The sequence below is a fragment of the Populus alba genome, chromosome 5 (genome assembly GCF_005239225.2).
Source record: "Populus alba chromosome 5, ASM523922v2, whole genome shotgun sequence".
NCBI lineage: Eukaryota > Viridiplantae > Streptophyta > Magnoliopsida > Malpighiales > Salicaceae > Populus > Populus alba.
Window position 1 is genome coordinate 21,411,363 of NC_133288.1, and position 15,546 is coordinate 21,426,908.

The 15,546-nt window shown below is 30.7% G+C and overlaps 1 protein-coding gene across 2 annotated transcripts; it reads right to left on the bottom strand.

The window, feature by feature from the left end:
* Positions 1-8,674: 8,674 nt before the first annotated feature.
* On the bottom strand, positions 8,675-11,753 carry LOC140955612 (jacalin-related lectin 3-like). 2 transcript variants are annotated; one of them, XM_073409299.1, is made up of 7 exons: positions 11,581-11,753; positions 11,293-11,502; positions 10,437-11,054; positions 10,100-10,321; positions 9,627-9,995; positions 9,334-9,552; positions 8,675-9,249 (listed from the first exon to the last, which is right to left on the bottom strand). In XM_073409299.1, the coding sequence occupies exons 1-7, from the start codon at positions 11,581-11,583 to the stop codon at positions 8,950-8,952; spliced, it is 1,941 nt and encodes a 646-aa protein (XP_073265400.1). In that variant the 5' UTR covers positions 11,584-11,753; the 3' UTR covers positions 8,675-8,949. The 2 variants fall into 2 exon arrangements, with proteins under 2 accessions (XP_073265400.1, XP_073265399.1); XM_073409298.1 differs by lacking the exon at positions 11,581-11,753 and having other exon boundaries at positions 11,293-11,562.
* Positions 11,754-15,546: the final 3,793 nt, after the last annotated feature.

The following is a 15,546-nucleotide window of genomic DNA, read 5'->3' on the forward strand; positions in this document are numbered from 1 at the left end:
AAAAGTACTCAGAAACAAAAATTGTAAGCACTTTCAAATACTTTCCAAGTAAATTTTAAAAGTATGTTTTATTTTAAAAAATATTAAATTGATTTTTTTAAATTTTTTTGTTGATTTTGATATGCTAATAAAAAATAATTGAAGAAACAGATTTAAAAAAAAATTATCTTAAAATATTTTTTAAGAAAAATCACTTTTAAAAAAACATCCTATAGGAAATACACACTAAATCAGCTTTCTTTAATGCATAAAAAAATTAGCTACTTTTTGCTGAGCATTAATGATACAATCAATCTACTGTAAGAACATAATATAAAAACAGATCTAATTGCTACAACAGCCGAAATTGACTGTGACACGTTATTTAGCTTTGTTTATATTGAATTAAAAAGAGAAAATTAGCGATGGTTGGAATGTTGTAGCAATCATGGTATAGATTTCTACCAAGTGGGCAACAGACGCGTGCAATCTTTCTTTCTTTCTTTTTTCATTTCTTCTTCTTGTGAAGCATTCAACTTCAATCTATTGTATGGCCATGGATAGACATGGACATAATTTTATTGAGTTGTGGATTACGAAAAAATATCAATGGGTTTTATTATTATTATTATTATTAATATAAGTGTTTGAATTAGCTTGTATATACCTCAACTAATCTCATAAATTTCAAAGTTAACAATTATGTAAACTTTCAATAGCCCTAAGATTTGTGAAACTCGAACTGGTAATTCTTAAAAAGCAAATTTAAGATCTGATTAATTAAGCTATACCCTTTAGAATTATCAATAGATCCATCCATTTTAGATGCACAAGCCATGTTAAGGCCATGTTCGTCCCTGTTGTAATGGATGCAATTAGAAAAACATTCCACTTCCACCATACTTGTCTCCTGTGCTGCATGTTAACGCAACACAAGTGAAAAAAATGCCAGAATCGTATCAATAAATAACTAAATAAGAGCAGTACGAGGATGATCTGCGCGAGGTTTCGCTATTTGATTAACTGAAGTGAAAATCATCTCTCTTTGGTTCTACTTAATTTAATATCGTTACATGTTTGTGTAATCACACTAGCTATTCCTTGTAGTCAGGAGAGCAACTGGGAATTACTCAAATTAATTTGGAAGAAGACTTAATGTATAGGAAATTGCAATGAAGGATATAATTCAATATATACTCATGAATGTATTAGTCTAATCTTGAAATTCTTATCTATTATTCATTTCTTTTTAAATAGAAGAAAAATATTAATCTTGATATGTGAAGAGTTCAAAACTAGTCTATACTGTAATTATTAAAAACAATAATTTTATAGTTAGCGTGTTTTAATTAATAATCCTCTTTTCTAATTATAGTAATTGATTTATAATCATGTGTTTAATATTATTATGTAAAGTTTTTTTAAAAAATATTTTTTATTTAAAAATATATTAAAATATTTTTTTTATTTTTCTTGTATCAACATATCAAAATCATAAAACAAACATTAATTTAATATTTAAAAAATAACCAAAAAAAAAAAAAACAATCAAACTCTCGAACACTCCATTATTTTGCGATGATGTTGAGTTGATAGAAAACAACTAGAGTCGGTAAGAGCTGCCATTAATAAATTTTTGACAATAAGGCCATGAGGTCATCGCATGTCAATAAATCAACAAGCGTTGAAAACACTAAAATTTTGGCTAGCTGGACTTCGCATTGAAAACTGGTTTGCGCCTTGAATTAATGACACTTTTTTTTTTCAAGAAAAAATGGGAATTATGGACAGGTTATAATCACAGTATAGTCAACTATATACAAACATGCTAACTTGCCTAAATTCTTTGAAAAAAATACAATAAAAGTTTTTTCCTTTGGAAATGAGTGGTGATCATGGCTCGATATGTCCCTCTCGTGTATCTTCTTTCTTTAACCTCGACTAAATGCCAGAATTCTTGCTTTTGGTCGACCTTTTTATCTTTACACCTAATTTCCAAAGCAGGATTCCTTGTGCAAAATCTTAGTGTATCTCTTTTGCCCTCTGGTAATTGTTTCTCTTTTCTTTATCATACCATCAGCTAGTCTTTCTCTTTAGTTGAAACCCATCTTCTACAACAAAAGCTCGGCCTTTCTCTCTCAATGTGCAGGGCAATAGGGAGTAGGGACCCACAGAAACTCTCACTTTCTCGACAAGCTTTTGTGTTAATTAGCAAATATACCCACTTCTGTGTTACTGTAAAGGGAGACTCGGCCTCTTTTTCTTCACGAACACCAATTGTTCGAAAGATAAGATTCTTCTTCTTTCTTCCAGTTTATTAGGCAAGCTATGTCGTCATGATTTTCTACTACAAAACTCGATGGACCTATGAGGCTTTTGGAAAAAGGAGCTCATGCATGGAAATTTGGATAGAAGCATGTATTGTGGTATAATGTGTTTTTTAATTAAAAATAAATGATTAATAACTTTTTAGATTTTTTATTTTTTATATTAGTATATTAAAATCATTCAAAAATATCTAAAAAATATTAATTTAATACTTTTTAGATGAAAAATAAACTGAAAAGAATGCTATAAAGCAAAAATAAAAACTCACTAGCTAAATTACTTGCTTTTTATTTACATATTTTAGAATTCAGTCCTAATTGCTTAACACTATTGCTAGAAAAGTACAATTGGTCAATGATTATGCTTGCTTAATTTTCGAGTATTGTGACGTTCAGCACTATTTTAATTCCTTTTTGTTTGATATCACCTTCCTCAAAGTGACATCATAACACCTAGCTAGAATTATATACAAGTTAGTTTGGCCAAAAACCTCCTCGATCGGTCTTATTATCTTCGATGAAGTAATTCCGTCCGTGGGAAAAAAACAATACTAATAATAACCCATAGGTTTAGTCTTCTTCACACCTATTCTACAACAAAATAGAAAAAAGGAAAGAAAATCCACTTACCCTTGTAATGAGACGCACTAAAAAGAAAAGGAAAGGGTTCTAATTAATTAAATCCATGCTAAAATCCATATGCTCTAGCTACAAGATGTTGTTAACTTTTTAATTTTTTAAGGAGACTGAAAGTTTTACTACTCTTGTGATTTTAGATTCGAATTTTATAATTGTTAATATGATAATTACTAAAAATTTACATATGGTCGTTAACTTAGAGTCTGTAAAATTAGTTGAGGCGCACAAACTAATCCGAATACTTATATTAATAATAAAAAAAAAAAAAAGATGTTAACTTTTGATATCTTGATGCTCATTTCGAAAATATAGCAATAAAAATTAGTGGAAAATGTGACATGATGATCGCCAAGAAGATATATGGAAATACAATGATATATAGCAGTTAATGGGATGATAATTTCAAAAGGGGAGCTAGCTAGCTAGCATCTACCAAGGACTTGTAGCAAATGAAAACAAAAACGGGAAAAGAATCGTGAAGACAGGCCATGGCCAGCCTCGGCCAGCTTAACTTTGTCAAATGTATCGGAATCACTACTGTAAACACCCATGGCGCCATCATTTTCACGTCCACCACCATGGTTTGATATATGGGCCGCCTACCTAATCATCTTGCTAACACAGATATTAAAGTCGTAACGTATGGGTTCGGAGCTCCTATTTTTAGTAACATATGCAGCTGGAAACTTGAACGAATCAACACTGAAAGTGCAGCGAGGTTGTTGGGTAACCTATCATCTCACTCAACTTTGAGGCTCTCTTTTCAACTCACAAATCAACGAGGTTAATTAGGCGTGTCTTCATTCATAAAGATGGGGAAATTCAGAGAAGAAAAGGACGTTTAATCTTGGGAATTTCCTTGTGCGAGAAACCAACAATAGAGGTTGAAAATTATGTACAAAAGATGCTGTTCTAGGCCACTAGCTTGCTTTTATTTATTTATTTTAATTGCTGTTGTTGGAATTGGAATTGCTGTGCTAGTTAGTTTGATAACAAGATGATGCATGCATTAATTAATACGGGTAATTTTTAATTTGTTCATAATTATGTAATCAAGGACTGTTGCCTGTATAGTCAAACTCATTAAACAAAAGCGAGGAGGAGAAAAAAAATTAAAGATAATGATATTTTGTAGTTATATTCTTTTTTTATTCGAGCACTTGTACTTCTGTAACTTGACCAATTAAATATTTACGTTAGTTTTGTTATTACAATGCTGACATAACATTTAACTTTTCCTCCGATGAGATCAAGATAATATTTTTTAACATTTTTAATAAAGTACTCATATTTTATTATTTTTCTTTGAATAATTTGATTATATATATTTATAAAATTTGACCAATAAAGTATTTTCACAAGCTTTTATTTTAAATCAATTGACACGTCAATTATCTCCTACACAAGAGAGGTTGTGTATTTGAAATAACCTTGATTTTGCTATTTTTCAACAATTTTGTTTTTTCATCAAAAATTTGAATACGAATAAGGAAAAAAAAATAAGAAATAAATAAAACTAGTTAATTAAATAGGTGAGTTTATATTTTTCTTACTCGTTAGTTAGAGTTTGATTTTAGATAAAGCAAAAAACCCCCAAATAAAAACATAGATAAAAACTCACATAATTAGTTTATTTTTATTAGTTTTTTTAAGTTTTTTTTTTATTTTAAAAAAATCAGTATAGACACTCGGAATATATATATATATATATATATATAAAAAAAAAATTGATTCCATTTTTCCCTGTATAATTTTACACGTTAATTTTCAATATGAAACTATTTTTAATTATGTCTATTATATCATTGTATAACATCTAAATCTCCAACATGCATGTGATATTGAGTCTTTCCATTTAAATTAATAAAATCATATTTTTCATTTTAAAAATATCCTTCAATTACATAGACGAGGATATAATGATAAATAAATACTCTAATAGAAAGATAAAAAAATAAAAATACATGTACTCAAACAGAAACAATTATAAAGTATAAGTACTCAATCATTATCTCTAAGAACAACAATGGAGCCCTTATAAATAAAGAGTTAACTATCACATCCATGTTTTGATAATAAAACGAATAGAGGTAATCAAATTTCACAAGTATATATACTCAAATTAAAAAAAAAAAAAAAAAAAAGGCTATAAGAGTATTAAAATAGAATAGGTAAAAGAGTATAAAAGCTCTAAGTTTAATTATTAAAAAAATAATGTGGATGAGTGCACTCATTATTCTTTGTTATCACCTTCGGGTACATTTTTGTTTCTTATATTGGACAAAACACGTCCGTCTACAAAACAAACAAATCATAGAACAAAATGTTAATACATAGTTATTAATTTGAATGTGGAGTGTTCCTCCTCTCTAAGCAAAATGGTGGGCCACAGGAATAAAATCTAACAGCAAATCCTGGTCAATTATTAGCTGATTGTTTTGTCATTGGGGCAAAGCATATATTTTATTAAAGTAATTTTTATCTAAAAATATATTAAAAATATAATTTTTATTTTTTAAAATTTATTTTTAATATTAACATATTAAAAATATTAATTTAAAATAAAAAAAAAATTAACAAATAACAATTCACCACGATTCTAGTTAGTTTTAGAATATTATTGAATTTGCTTTTTAAAATACTTTTTATTTAGAAATGTATTAAAATAATATTTTTTTTATTTTTTTAAAAATTATTTTTAATATAAGTATGTTAAAATTATTAAAAAAACATCCATAAAATATTAATTTAAAAAAAATTAAATTTTTGAAAAATATTTTTAAACCATAAAAATAAACAAAACAAATTATTTCCAGACCGGTATGATCCAACATCATAAAATTAATCAAAGATCCCATCGATCTCCAATGCCATGTCATCTTCAAATTAACCATCCACTACAAACATTAACCATGGAAATTACTCAATTCTTCGAATTATATAAATTGCAATTGCATCAAGAAATCTACATCACCCAGCTTAATTCTTTGAAATATTGATTGATGTCTGTGACATCAGTTTATGCTGTGGAGCAGACTATGTCCCTCGTTTTTTAATGGGTTTACCTTTTTCATAAAACCAGCTGGATGATTATGTTATCAATGTGCATATATGGGATGCACCACTCTGATATTTCACAATAATTATTGACTTGAAAGGCTGTGTAAGCCCTTGTTTAGACAGCTAATAATAATGATTCCATATACGATAAAGGGAGTACTGTGCCTAAATTCAAAAGATCGAACGTGCCAAGATCTTTCAAAATTTATCAAAAGATCAAAAGTTGTGAACATTTTCATTATATTATGAATTGAACTTACCCAAAAAATTTCAAAATATAAAAAAATCTTAATAATTAAATAAATAATACAATAAAAATATTAAAAAACCATCTCAACTCAATAGCTTAAGCTATTAGGTAAGGCCTCAAAGATATAATTTATATTATTTTCTAACATACCACTTCAAGTGAAAGTCCTTTGACCTTAAAATTTATACATGTCCACATTACCTTATGCATGATTTTTATAAAATAAATTGGGGTGGTGAAATTCAAACTCATAACTATTTTGTCATCAAAACTCTGATATTATGTTAAAGAATCATTTCAACTCAATAACATAAACTGTTACGTAAAATTTTAAGATATGATTTATATTATTCTTAAATAAAAAAATAATCATACCAACAACAACAACAACAACAATAATAATAAATATTAGCATCATCCTTCCATTTAAGAGGACGATTCTAAAACAAAAAAAATAAAAAATAAATACTTTGTTTTTTTTTTGTTAGGTAAATGAGTTCAGATTATATTATACCATAATAATTATTATTATTATCTTTTTTTCTTTTTGTAAGGCAATAGAATGCATGAAAAGACCTAATATTATAATAGAAGAGCCACTCGTTTATTCGAGACCAAGTCCAGCTATCTTCGAGAGTATCGCCATCATCAACTCTCCTAACATGCAATATGGAGAATATTGTACAATGAATGATATATTTTGACTATTTATAAGAAAAAAATATTTTTTTATACATGGTATTTAACATCTTGATTTACGTTATCTCGGCAGTTCAAACTTCTCATCTCCAGAAAATTGAACAAGTAAACAATGTATCTAGATTTCTCCTCGAGCTGTCGATGGACTTGAGAATTGAATATCGAATTCTCCTCTTATCTTGAAAATGATTTAAGATAATTAATTCTAATTAAGCACCTGCAAAATAAAAAGTCTTGATTTGATATGTCATTTGAATCTTCTACGACCACTTATGTCGATTCCATTAGACATACTTTGAAATCATTTTTTTATTTGATGATGTTAATATCCTCAATAATTTTTAAAGGTATGTTTGAAATCTATTCCCTATTTTAATTAAATTTAATTATAATATTCAATTTGAATTCAGTTGAATTCGATTTAATATTCAATTCATTATGTTAACCTAATCACCTTCATCATACTCGTTCAAGGGTCTCTCTCCCCGGAAAAAAAGAGAGAGAGAGGTATTTTTATAAATATTAATTTTTCTTTTATAGTGTTGTAAATTAGAAAAACTAATTTCTGATTTATTTTTGTACTATTTTTAAAGAATAAATTTCATTTGAAATTTAATTTTTGACACTAAAAGTAACTCAAAATATGAAATTTCATTAAAAATTTTAAAATGGAATTTAATTGAGAGAATTTCAAACGGCATTTAATTCTTGATCATGTATATGACCCTGGATTTTGATGCTAGTTAATTTTGTTGATGAACATTGATTTTTACATGTGGGCCTCAGGCTTAAATGCACTTGTTTTCATGGGTAGGCCTTTACAAGCCCAACGATTCCACCTACAGGCTCCAAAGTTGATGGACCAAAGTTAACTCCTATGCGCCTCTTAATTGAGCCAGATAGCCTACGCTGTTTGTGAGCCTCTAAATGGGTCTATCCCAGTGTATCCAAAATGTGGATCCAGGTAACTGGGCCTTTTCCTGCAGCACCGAAGTACCGATACCTAGGCCCAAATTGAGTCTGTATACAAAATTAAATTAAAGAAGTAATAGTCATTTTTCTCTTCTTTTATTTTAATTTTTTTTTTAAGTCTTGGAGATCATTATTGAATGGTCATGGGGAAAAATTGCATCCGTAGCATTCATAGTAGATGATTATACAACTTTACCTAAGCTAGGTTTTATAAAAAATAAAGTGAATTTAACCCTATTAAAACCTGACTTCACTTATGATCTTGTAAAAAAATATTAATTTAAAAAATAAAAAAAATTACATTTAAAGAAAGAATTAACTTGCTCCCCGTTATCTGGATTTTGCGTCAAGTGAAGCCGTATGTCATGTTTAAAAACTTTGTTAATTATACTATTTTTTTATTATTATTATCATGCAATGTTGTCCTGTCTTTTTCTTCACCTCTACAGTTTATGATCTCACGAGCAAACCATGGACGTTTAACAATGTTTAATGATATATCTCTTTTACGATGATGACCTAAGGTGACTAGGTTATTGGATTTTTGTTCTCTTTTTTTTTTTTTTTTTTTGAGGGACTTTTTTTACATGAACAATATAATACTTGTCACTCGAAAATAACTCCAGTGCTTCAAGATTATCCATCAAAATTGATCTATATATGCTAATTATTATTTCTATTTTTTCAAAATCATTTAAATTATATCAAAATTGATATGATTATCAATTAGGACATATGACTTCATTGATAGATGAATATCGGGTGATAAATATTCCTTCAATATCGAAGATATTTATACATGGATTTTTCTGGGGGAAAAAGAAGCCACACGGATCCAAACAACTGGGAAATCCCAGAAAAGTTTGGATTATTCTTTGGAATAGAAACACAAGAGTGAATACAGAGTCAATAGACGGGCCGGGAAGGGGCCAATCTTCGAACTACAATACTCAATACCAATCACACATCGAGTATGGATCCATTTATTGCTCGAGAATGCTGAAAAACCATTTTTGTCATGGATCAACCGAAAATTTTAAACATAGAAGGCTTCGAAGATCTCTGATTTCCAAGCCAGTGTTGCATGTGGACACCGATGGCATCCATATACGCGCTACTCCTTCCATGGAAGCCAACCACCTTGCCTTCAGTCGTAGTTGAAGTAAAATATGTTCCAATTTCTTCACCAAATGGACCATACTTTCCTCGACTAGTATGAAAAGTAAGTGACTTGATAACTTTAGGACTCTTCTCATCACAGCCGACGGGACCATAATATCCCGATAAACATATGAGCACTTCATGGGGATACTGCAATTTCACCTGCAGATCGCATGTTAGAGTTTTATCGGGAAAGGAAAGCAGTTTATCCTGTTGTCATCACATAGTACGTAGGATGTTGATTACCCTATGTGTTGCAGTTCCTCCATTGCCTCCATGTTTTACAGACCAAACAGACTGGCCATTTCGATCATACTCAATCTGTATAGAACAAATAGCTTCTACTTTAGTTATAAATATTTGCTTAATCCCAGAGAATACTCCATCATCCCATTGCTTCCCTCCATCCCCGCCCCAAGGACCCGGTCCGCATGGAGCTGGCTCCTTTATCACCCCACAAGCAACCTGGGAAATTTAACAACGTTAACTGCATGTGATGTAGTATTGATCATGTAAAGAGCTAGGTGATTATACATTACCTCCTCGGTTTGTCCTCGTTTTGCTACTACTAGTTTATTCGACCATGGAGAATTATCTATCTGAGCAACATCTGCTTCAGTTTGCTTAATTGCATCAGAAAGATGATGTTTTGTAGGCTTTACTGCTCCTGCCAACACATTTACCCCAATAGCGTCAAGAAGAATACCTTCCCTCCCGTGGAATCCAACGATTTTCCCTTCATCAATTTTGTTTGTGAATGAGGGACCTTGTTCTTCTCCAAATGGCCCGTGCTTTCCTTTGTTTGTGTAGAAAGTAAGTGACCTGATAATATTAGGCCCCATGTACATTAAAGACCCGTAGGTTCCTGTCACCCGTGTGAGTATTTCATATGGATAATCAAATATTATCTGCAAAAGGTTCATCAAGAAAATAATGAGCTCGAGTCGATATTTCTTCTCATATAGGAACTGGTATAAAAATTCAATAAAACTGTTCTTGAGATTTAGTTCACCTTGTCTGATTTAAACCCTCCAGTTCCTCCATGTTTGCTTCCCCATATAGCCTGCCCGTCACGATCATATTGAACTTTTATGGATACAATTGCAACGTGGCGTGACAAATGGATTTGCCTAATTCCAGTGTAGGTTCCATCGTCAAACTTTGAACCACCAGCACCACCCCAGGGTCCATATATAATCACCCCTTCAGCTTTTGAGGGCACCCTTTCAGCAGTCTGAATAAGACTCATGTTTTAGAAGTCATATAATATAATGTAGAAGGAAGAAGAAGAAGAAGAAGAATAGAATGCCACAGCCTCAAAATAAACTACCTACGCAAGTACTTCTCACCTTCTTGTTAGTTTCTCCATCGCTGAGCTCTCGAGATATTTGTGTTGAGAGTTTGCCTGGCAGAGGGCTGCCAAGATCATCCTTTTTGTTGATTTCCATGTCACTGAAATCTCGAGAAAGTTGTCTTGAGAGTTTACCAGGGAGGGGGCTGCCAAAATCATCCTTTCTGTTGGTTCCTCCATTGCTGTACTCTCGAGGATTTTGAGCTGAAAGTTTGTTTGGCAGAGGGCTGCCAAAATCATCCTTCTGTTTAACCGCAACAAATATATCAAAACCATTTCCTGCTCCTTGCATCATCGTGTAGCTAAGATTCTCAGTCCCGTTGTTAAGGTAACTCTTTGGTTGGACCAGAGCTTTTGAGGTCTTCTGTTTCTGCAGAGGTTTCAAATATATGCCAATTGCATCAAGGTACAAACCACTCATGCCATGGAACCCAACAATCTTTCCCCCGGACATTGGGAATGAAAAATAAGTTCCGTGCTCAACACCAAATGGTCCATAAGTTTTCTTATTGCTTTGAAAAGTGAGTGAGCGAACAAATACAGGACCCCAACCATTTAAACTGCCGTAATATCCATGGATTGAAGTAAGAAACTCATGCGGGTAGTCAAGCTTGACCTGCAAAATTTGATCACATAACTTGATGTTCTTAATATGGTAATCAACATTCGAAATTAATGCCAACTTCAACAGCTCATCTCGAATTTCCATATCACAAGATGAAAAGACTGATTCTATATCTAAGTTTTGTTCTAGCAACTAACAAAAACCAAAGTTACGTTGTCGGACCAAGTGCACCGTGATGACTGTTGAGAAGTAGAAACACATATTCTCATCAATATTATTACAGACTAACCGCTGTTTTCATGCCGCCATTGCCACCATGGAGTTGTGACCATATTGAGCTCCCTTTCTTATCATATTCAATCTGGAGGGAGTCAATACCTGCCCCATAAGCTATCACCAGTTGTCTTACTGTGGAGTGCACTCCATCGTCCCAACGAAATCCATCTTGACCACCCCATGGTCCAACGGCCACGGGTTTCTTCTCACCATTTTCGAAACTCTGTTGCAGCATCATTGAAATCTCAACTAATTAGTCAAAGCATTGCATCCAACCAAGTGATGGAACTAAAAAACCTACCATTTTCAGCAGGCTTGGTTGAAGGTGAACTGAGCCACAAGAGTGAGAAATTGACACACTGCAGCTGGGACTGTAAACTTGAATTTATCATAACAAAAAGGGTTTTTTTTATTTTATTTTATTTTATTTTATTGAGTGGGAGCTCTATAAAATGTTTATCGAACTTTGTAGAAGACACCAATTTGCTGTCCCACTAAGGATGGAGATGATTACAGAGAAGAGAATCAGATCCAAGAAAAGAGCATCGTCATCTTGCTCTGAAATTTCCTTGCTTTTGTACCGTCAAAAATCTCTTTAATTCAATGACCATTCTTTCTCTTAATTTCTTATTTTAAATCACGTACGTTTGTTCTGATTTCAGAATATCTAGAGCTTCCAAATTAAAGTTTCTAATCATTGTCATGCATACAGTCAAATTATATAGATGCCCTGGAAAAAGACTTGGCAGATGCCCGACAACAGAGAAAAAAAGGAACCCGTTTATCAGAATATGGGAGTGGCTGATGGATTATCGCCTGCTAACATATCCCAGAGAACAAAACCTCTAGTGCGGTCGCTTTACTCCATCCTGCACTCGAAGCTATGAACGAGAATCTTGTGATACTGTTTACAATCCAATATGACACCGGAAGCACATATGATCATGGCTCAGAGAGCCATGATTGGAGGTGTTTTCGGGGCAAAAGCACCGGTGGAAGTGTCTGCTATACGGAGAAGAAATCTCAAGCAGCCGTCATTCCATCGTCTCAAGATGAGACATTTTATGTTTCAAAGACCACAGAATGATTTCAAACCCAAATCAAGCGCAAAGTGACCAAGAGGAAAGATATTTGTTCTATGATCATTATTCAGACAATACGAGTCAGCTGTGAGTACAAATCCAGACGATGACTGGCAAATAATTCAACCTCTATAAAGATTTCCTTTCAGAAATTCTTACACTTCAAAGCAAATCAAGAGCCTGGATTAAAACCTTTCCACAAACTGAGAATTTACAAAATTTCATCATCTATTGTTGATTTCTCAATGGTTTCCAGGCGTGCCTGATCCTGCAACGGCATGTGCGTTTTTCTGATGAGGAAAAAATAAAGTTTTTGAGCTCTCTGACCATCGATTCTCCAAGAATTCTCTACCTGATTGCCAGTTATCTTCGTCCATTCCAAGGGATGACCAAATGCTAGCTGTCCGAACAATAGAAAAGTTGAATAAATTAAATTCTTCCAGGGAAAGCATTCTCAGCGGAACTAAAGCAGAAGTACAAGAATTTGATAGGAACAACTTCGCAGAAGTAGGACACGCAAGAGAAGGTAGATTGTTAATACAAATTGCAAGAAAGCCATGGTATAAACCGATTCACCTGTATGTTCGGTGAGTGGTTTTTTTTTAAAATGTTTTTTTATTTTAAAATATATTAAAAAAATATTTTTTTTATTTTTAAAAAAATATTTTTGATATCAACGCATCGATCCAAAACATATAAAAAAAAATAAATTTTTTAAAAACACAAGTTGGCCTAAAACACTATTTAAATAAAAACTGCTGCAATATTGTAAAACAAATAATGAAGAATCACATTTAGTAGAAAAAATTAATATCACTAGATAAAGATAGTTTCGTTTTCAAATAGCAAAATCTTCATAATAATATCAGTTTTTTAACCCTACATTTATCACCACCACACATGCTAAGCTGTTGACTCTCATGAAGGGAAAATATTTCTTGCAATGCTCATCTTCCATTAAAAGGGACTCAAACATTAGGAACCTCAACATTTTTTGTCTTTTTCACAATGATAATGGGTTCAGCATGAAAAAGTATCATGCACTAAAAAAGAGATAAAAAGATTGATTCCTAAATAATTTATGAAGAAGAAAAAGCAATCTAAATAAATAAGAAAAAAATCTTATTATACATTATCTAAGATAAGATAAATTTTAAAAATTATATTTTCACACTTTGAATTTTTCAAATAAAAAATAATAATGTTTCTTCATGTCTCTATTAAAATTCTACAATTCTTCACGACCATTTATCTTTAAAGAATCCTTTTCTAGTGTTTTCTAACTACTTATTGACCATTTTCATTTGAAATGCGTTTTCTATGTTATTTTTACACTTATTTTTTATTAATACATTGTTGCTCCTCACAAGCAACACAATTAAACTCTTTTCTCTTACATAAACATTGGTAATGATTTACTTAAGAAAATCTCATACAAAAAAAATAACGAAAGCCACAAATTAAGCATTCATCACATCACAGTAACATTGTCATGCAATCTTAACCACAAAATGACAAGATCTAGTAGCTCTATTACATAATATTTTTTTGAGTCGTTTGGGCTAGGCCCAAATGATTGTGAAGATAGAAGACCTAGATATTTGGGCCAGTCTTAAATGGCAAGATCTAGTAGTTTGGGCCAAGATTTTGGTGCTGACCCCAACGAGATGGGGTGGTGATTGATTGAATTTTTTTTGTTTTTTTAGCTTATGCACCATCATATATCTTTTGTGAGCAATTGTCCAAATACAGACGGGATCCTGGGCAGTACATAATCCCTTATCAGATAGAGAATATATTTTATCCTTTTTGTTTGAAGGATCAGATATTCTTCAGCAAGATTTAGATATGGATACTGCAATTATCCAGTAGTTTTTTTTTTTTTTTTTTTCAGAAAGAGTGGTTAATCCCTTACTTATAATACTTTTAAAAAAGGACTTGAAATATTAATGAATTATATTTATAAATATAATAATGATTATTTTTCAAAGTGTTTTTTAATTAGAAATATATAAAAATAATATTTTTATTTTTAAAAAAATATATTTTTAATATCAATACATTAAAACAATCTAAAAATATTAAAAATTTAATTTTAAATAAAAAAATTTAAATCTTAAAATGCGATTTCAGCTGCAAATCCCAGCTTTTTAATATAATGATTTGGATAGATTCATGAAAGAAAAGATTCGATAGTGTACCTTTTGTCTCTCATTCTAAATCTAGCCATGATAAAGCTTTGATAACTTTAAATAATTTAAACCTAAAGGTTATAGAAAGGATCGGGATTACAATCAGGATTATAAACATGGTAACAATCAAAATAAAATTCCAGATGCCACCTTCAAGAAAGTTTTCAAACACAACCCTTGCAAGAAAGGAGGTCAAAAAACATATATATATATATATCCTAGGTAGAAATATTGGAGTAAAAATCAAGGACAAGGAAGAAAAGAAAGAAAAACAAGAAGGCTAAGTGATATATCAGTTCAAGCTTTTTATATTGAATATAAAAACGCTGAAGATGGCATTGATGAAAATTTGAAATTACTAACACTACAATGTTGTGAGTTTTATTTTCAGGTAATGAATAGTATTGATTCAATTTTTAAAAAAAATTATCAAAAAGAAAAAAAAATTGGTATACATGTATGAACCGTTTTATCTAATTTAGAAAGTTTATATGCATAAAAATTAGAAATTTTATCATCAAAAACATTTTATAATAAAGTAGGAAATAACATGTCTTTTACAAGAATTTTTTTTTCTTCAATAAATTATCAAAACACAACTGTTTCAGCAAACATTTTTATGAATCTTTTCAAAAGATTCTCCAGTTAAAACTAACTTCTTTGTTATTTATTTATATTTTTATATAAGACTATATATTTTTTATTCACAACATATTTTTTTAATAAATATTTTTCATGATTTGAAAAACAATTTTAAATAAAAAAAAATGCATTGATAATTTTTATGCAACTATAAACAAAAATTAAAGAATAATTTATTTTATAAAATTATACAAGAATAATCAATTACTTGAGAATAATTAATTTCTAAATCAAGAGAATGTTTATAGGTGCTAAACAAATTGAGTTTTCAACATGATCAATGGCTAAAACATTATAGTATAAACTAAAAGAAAATGTATTTTTACAATGCCCCACATCACAAAATACTAT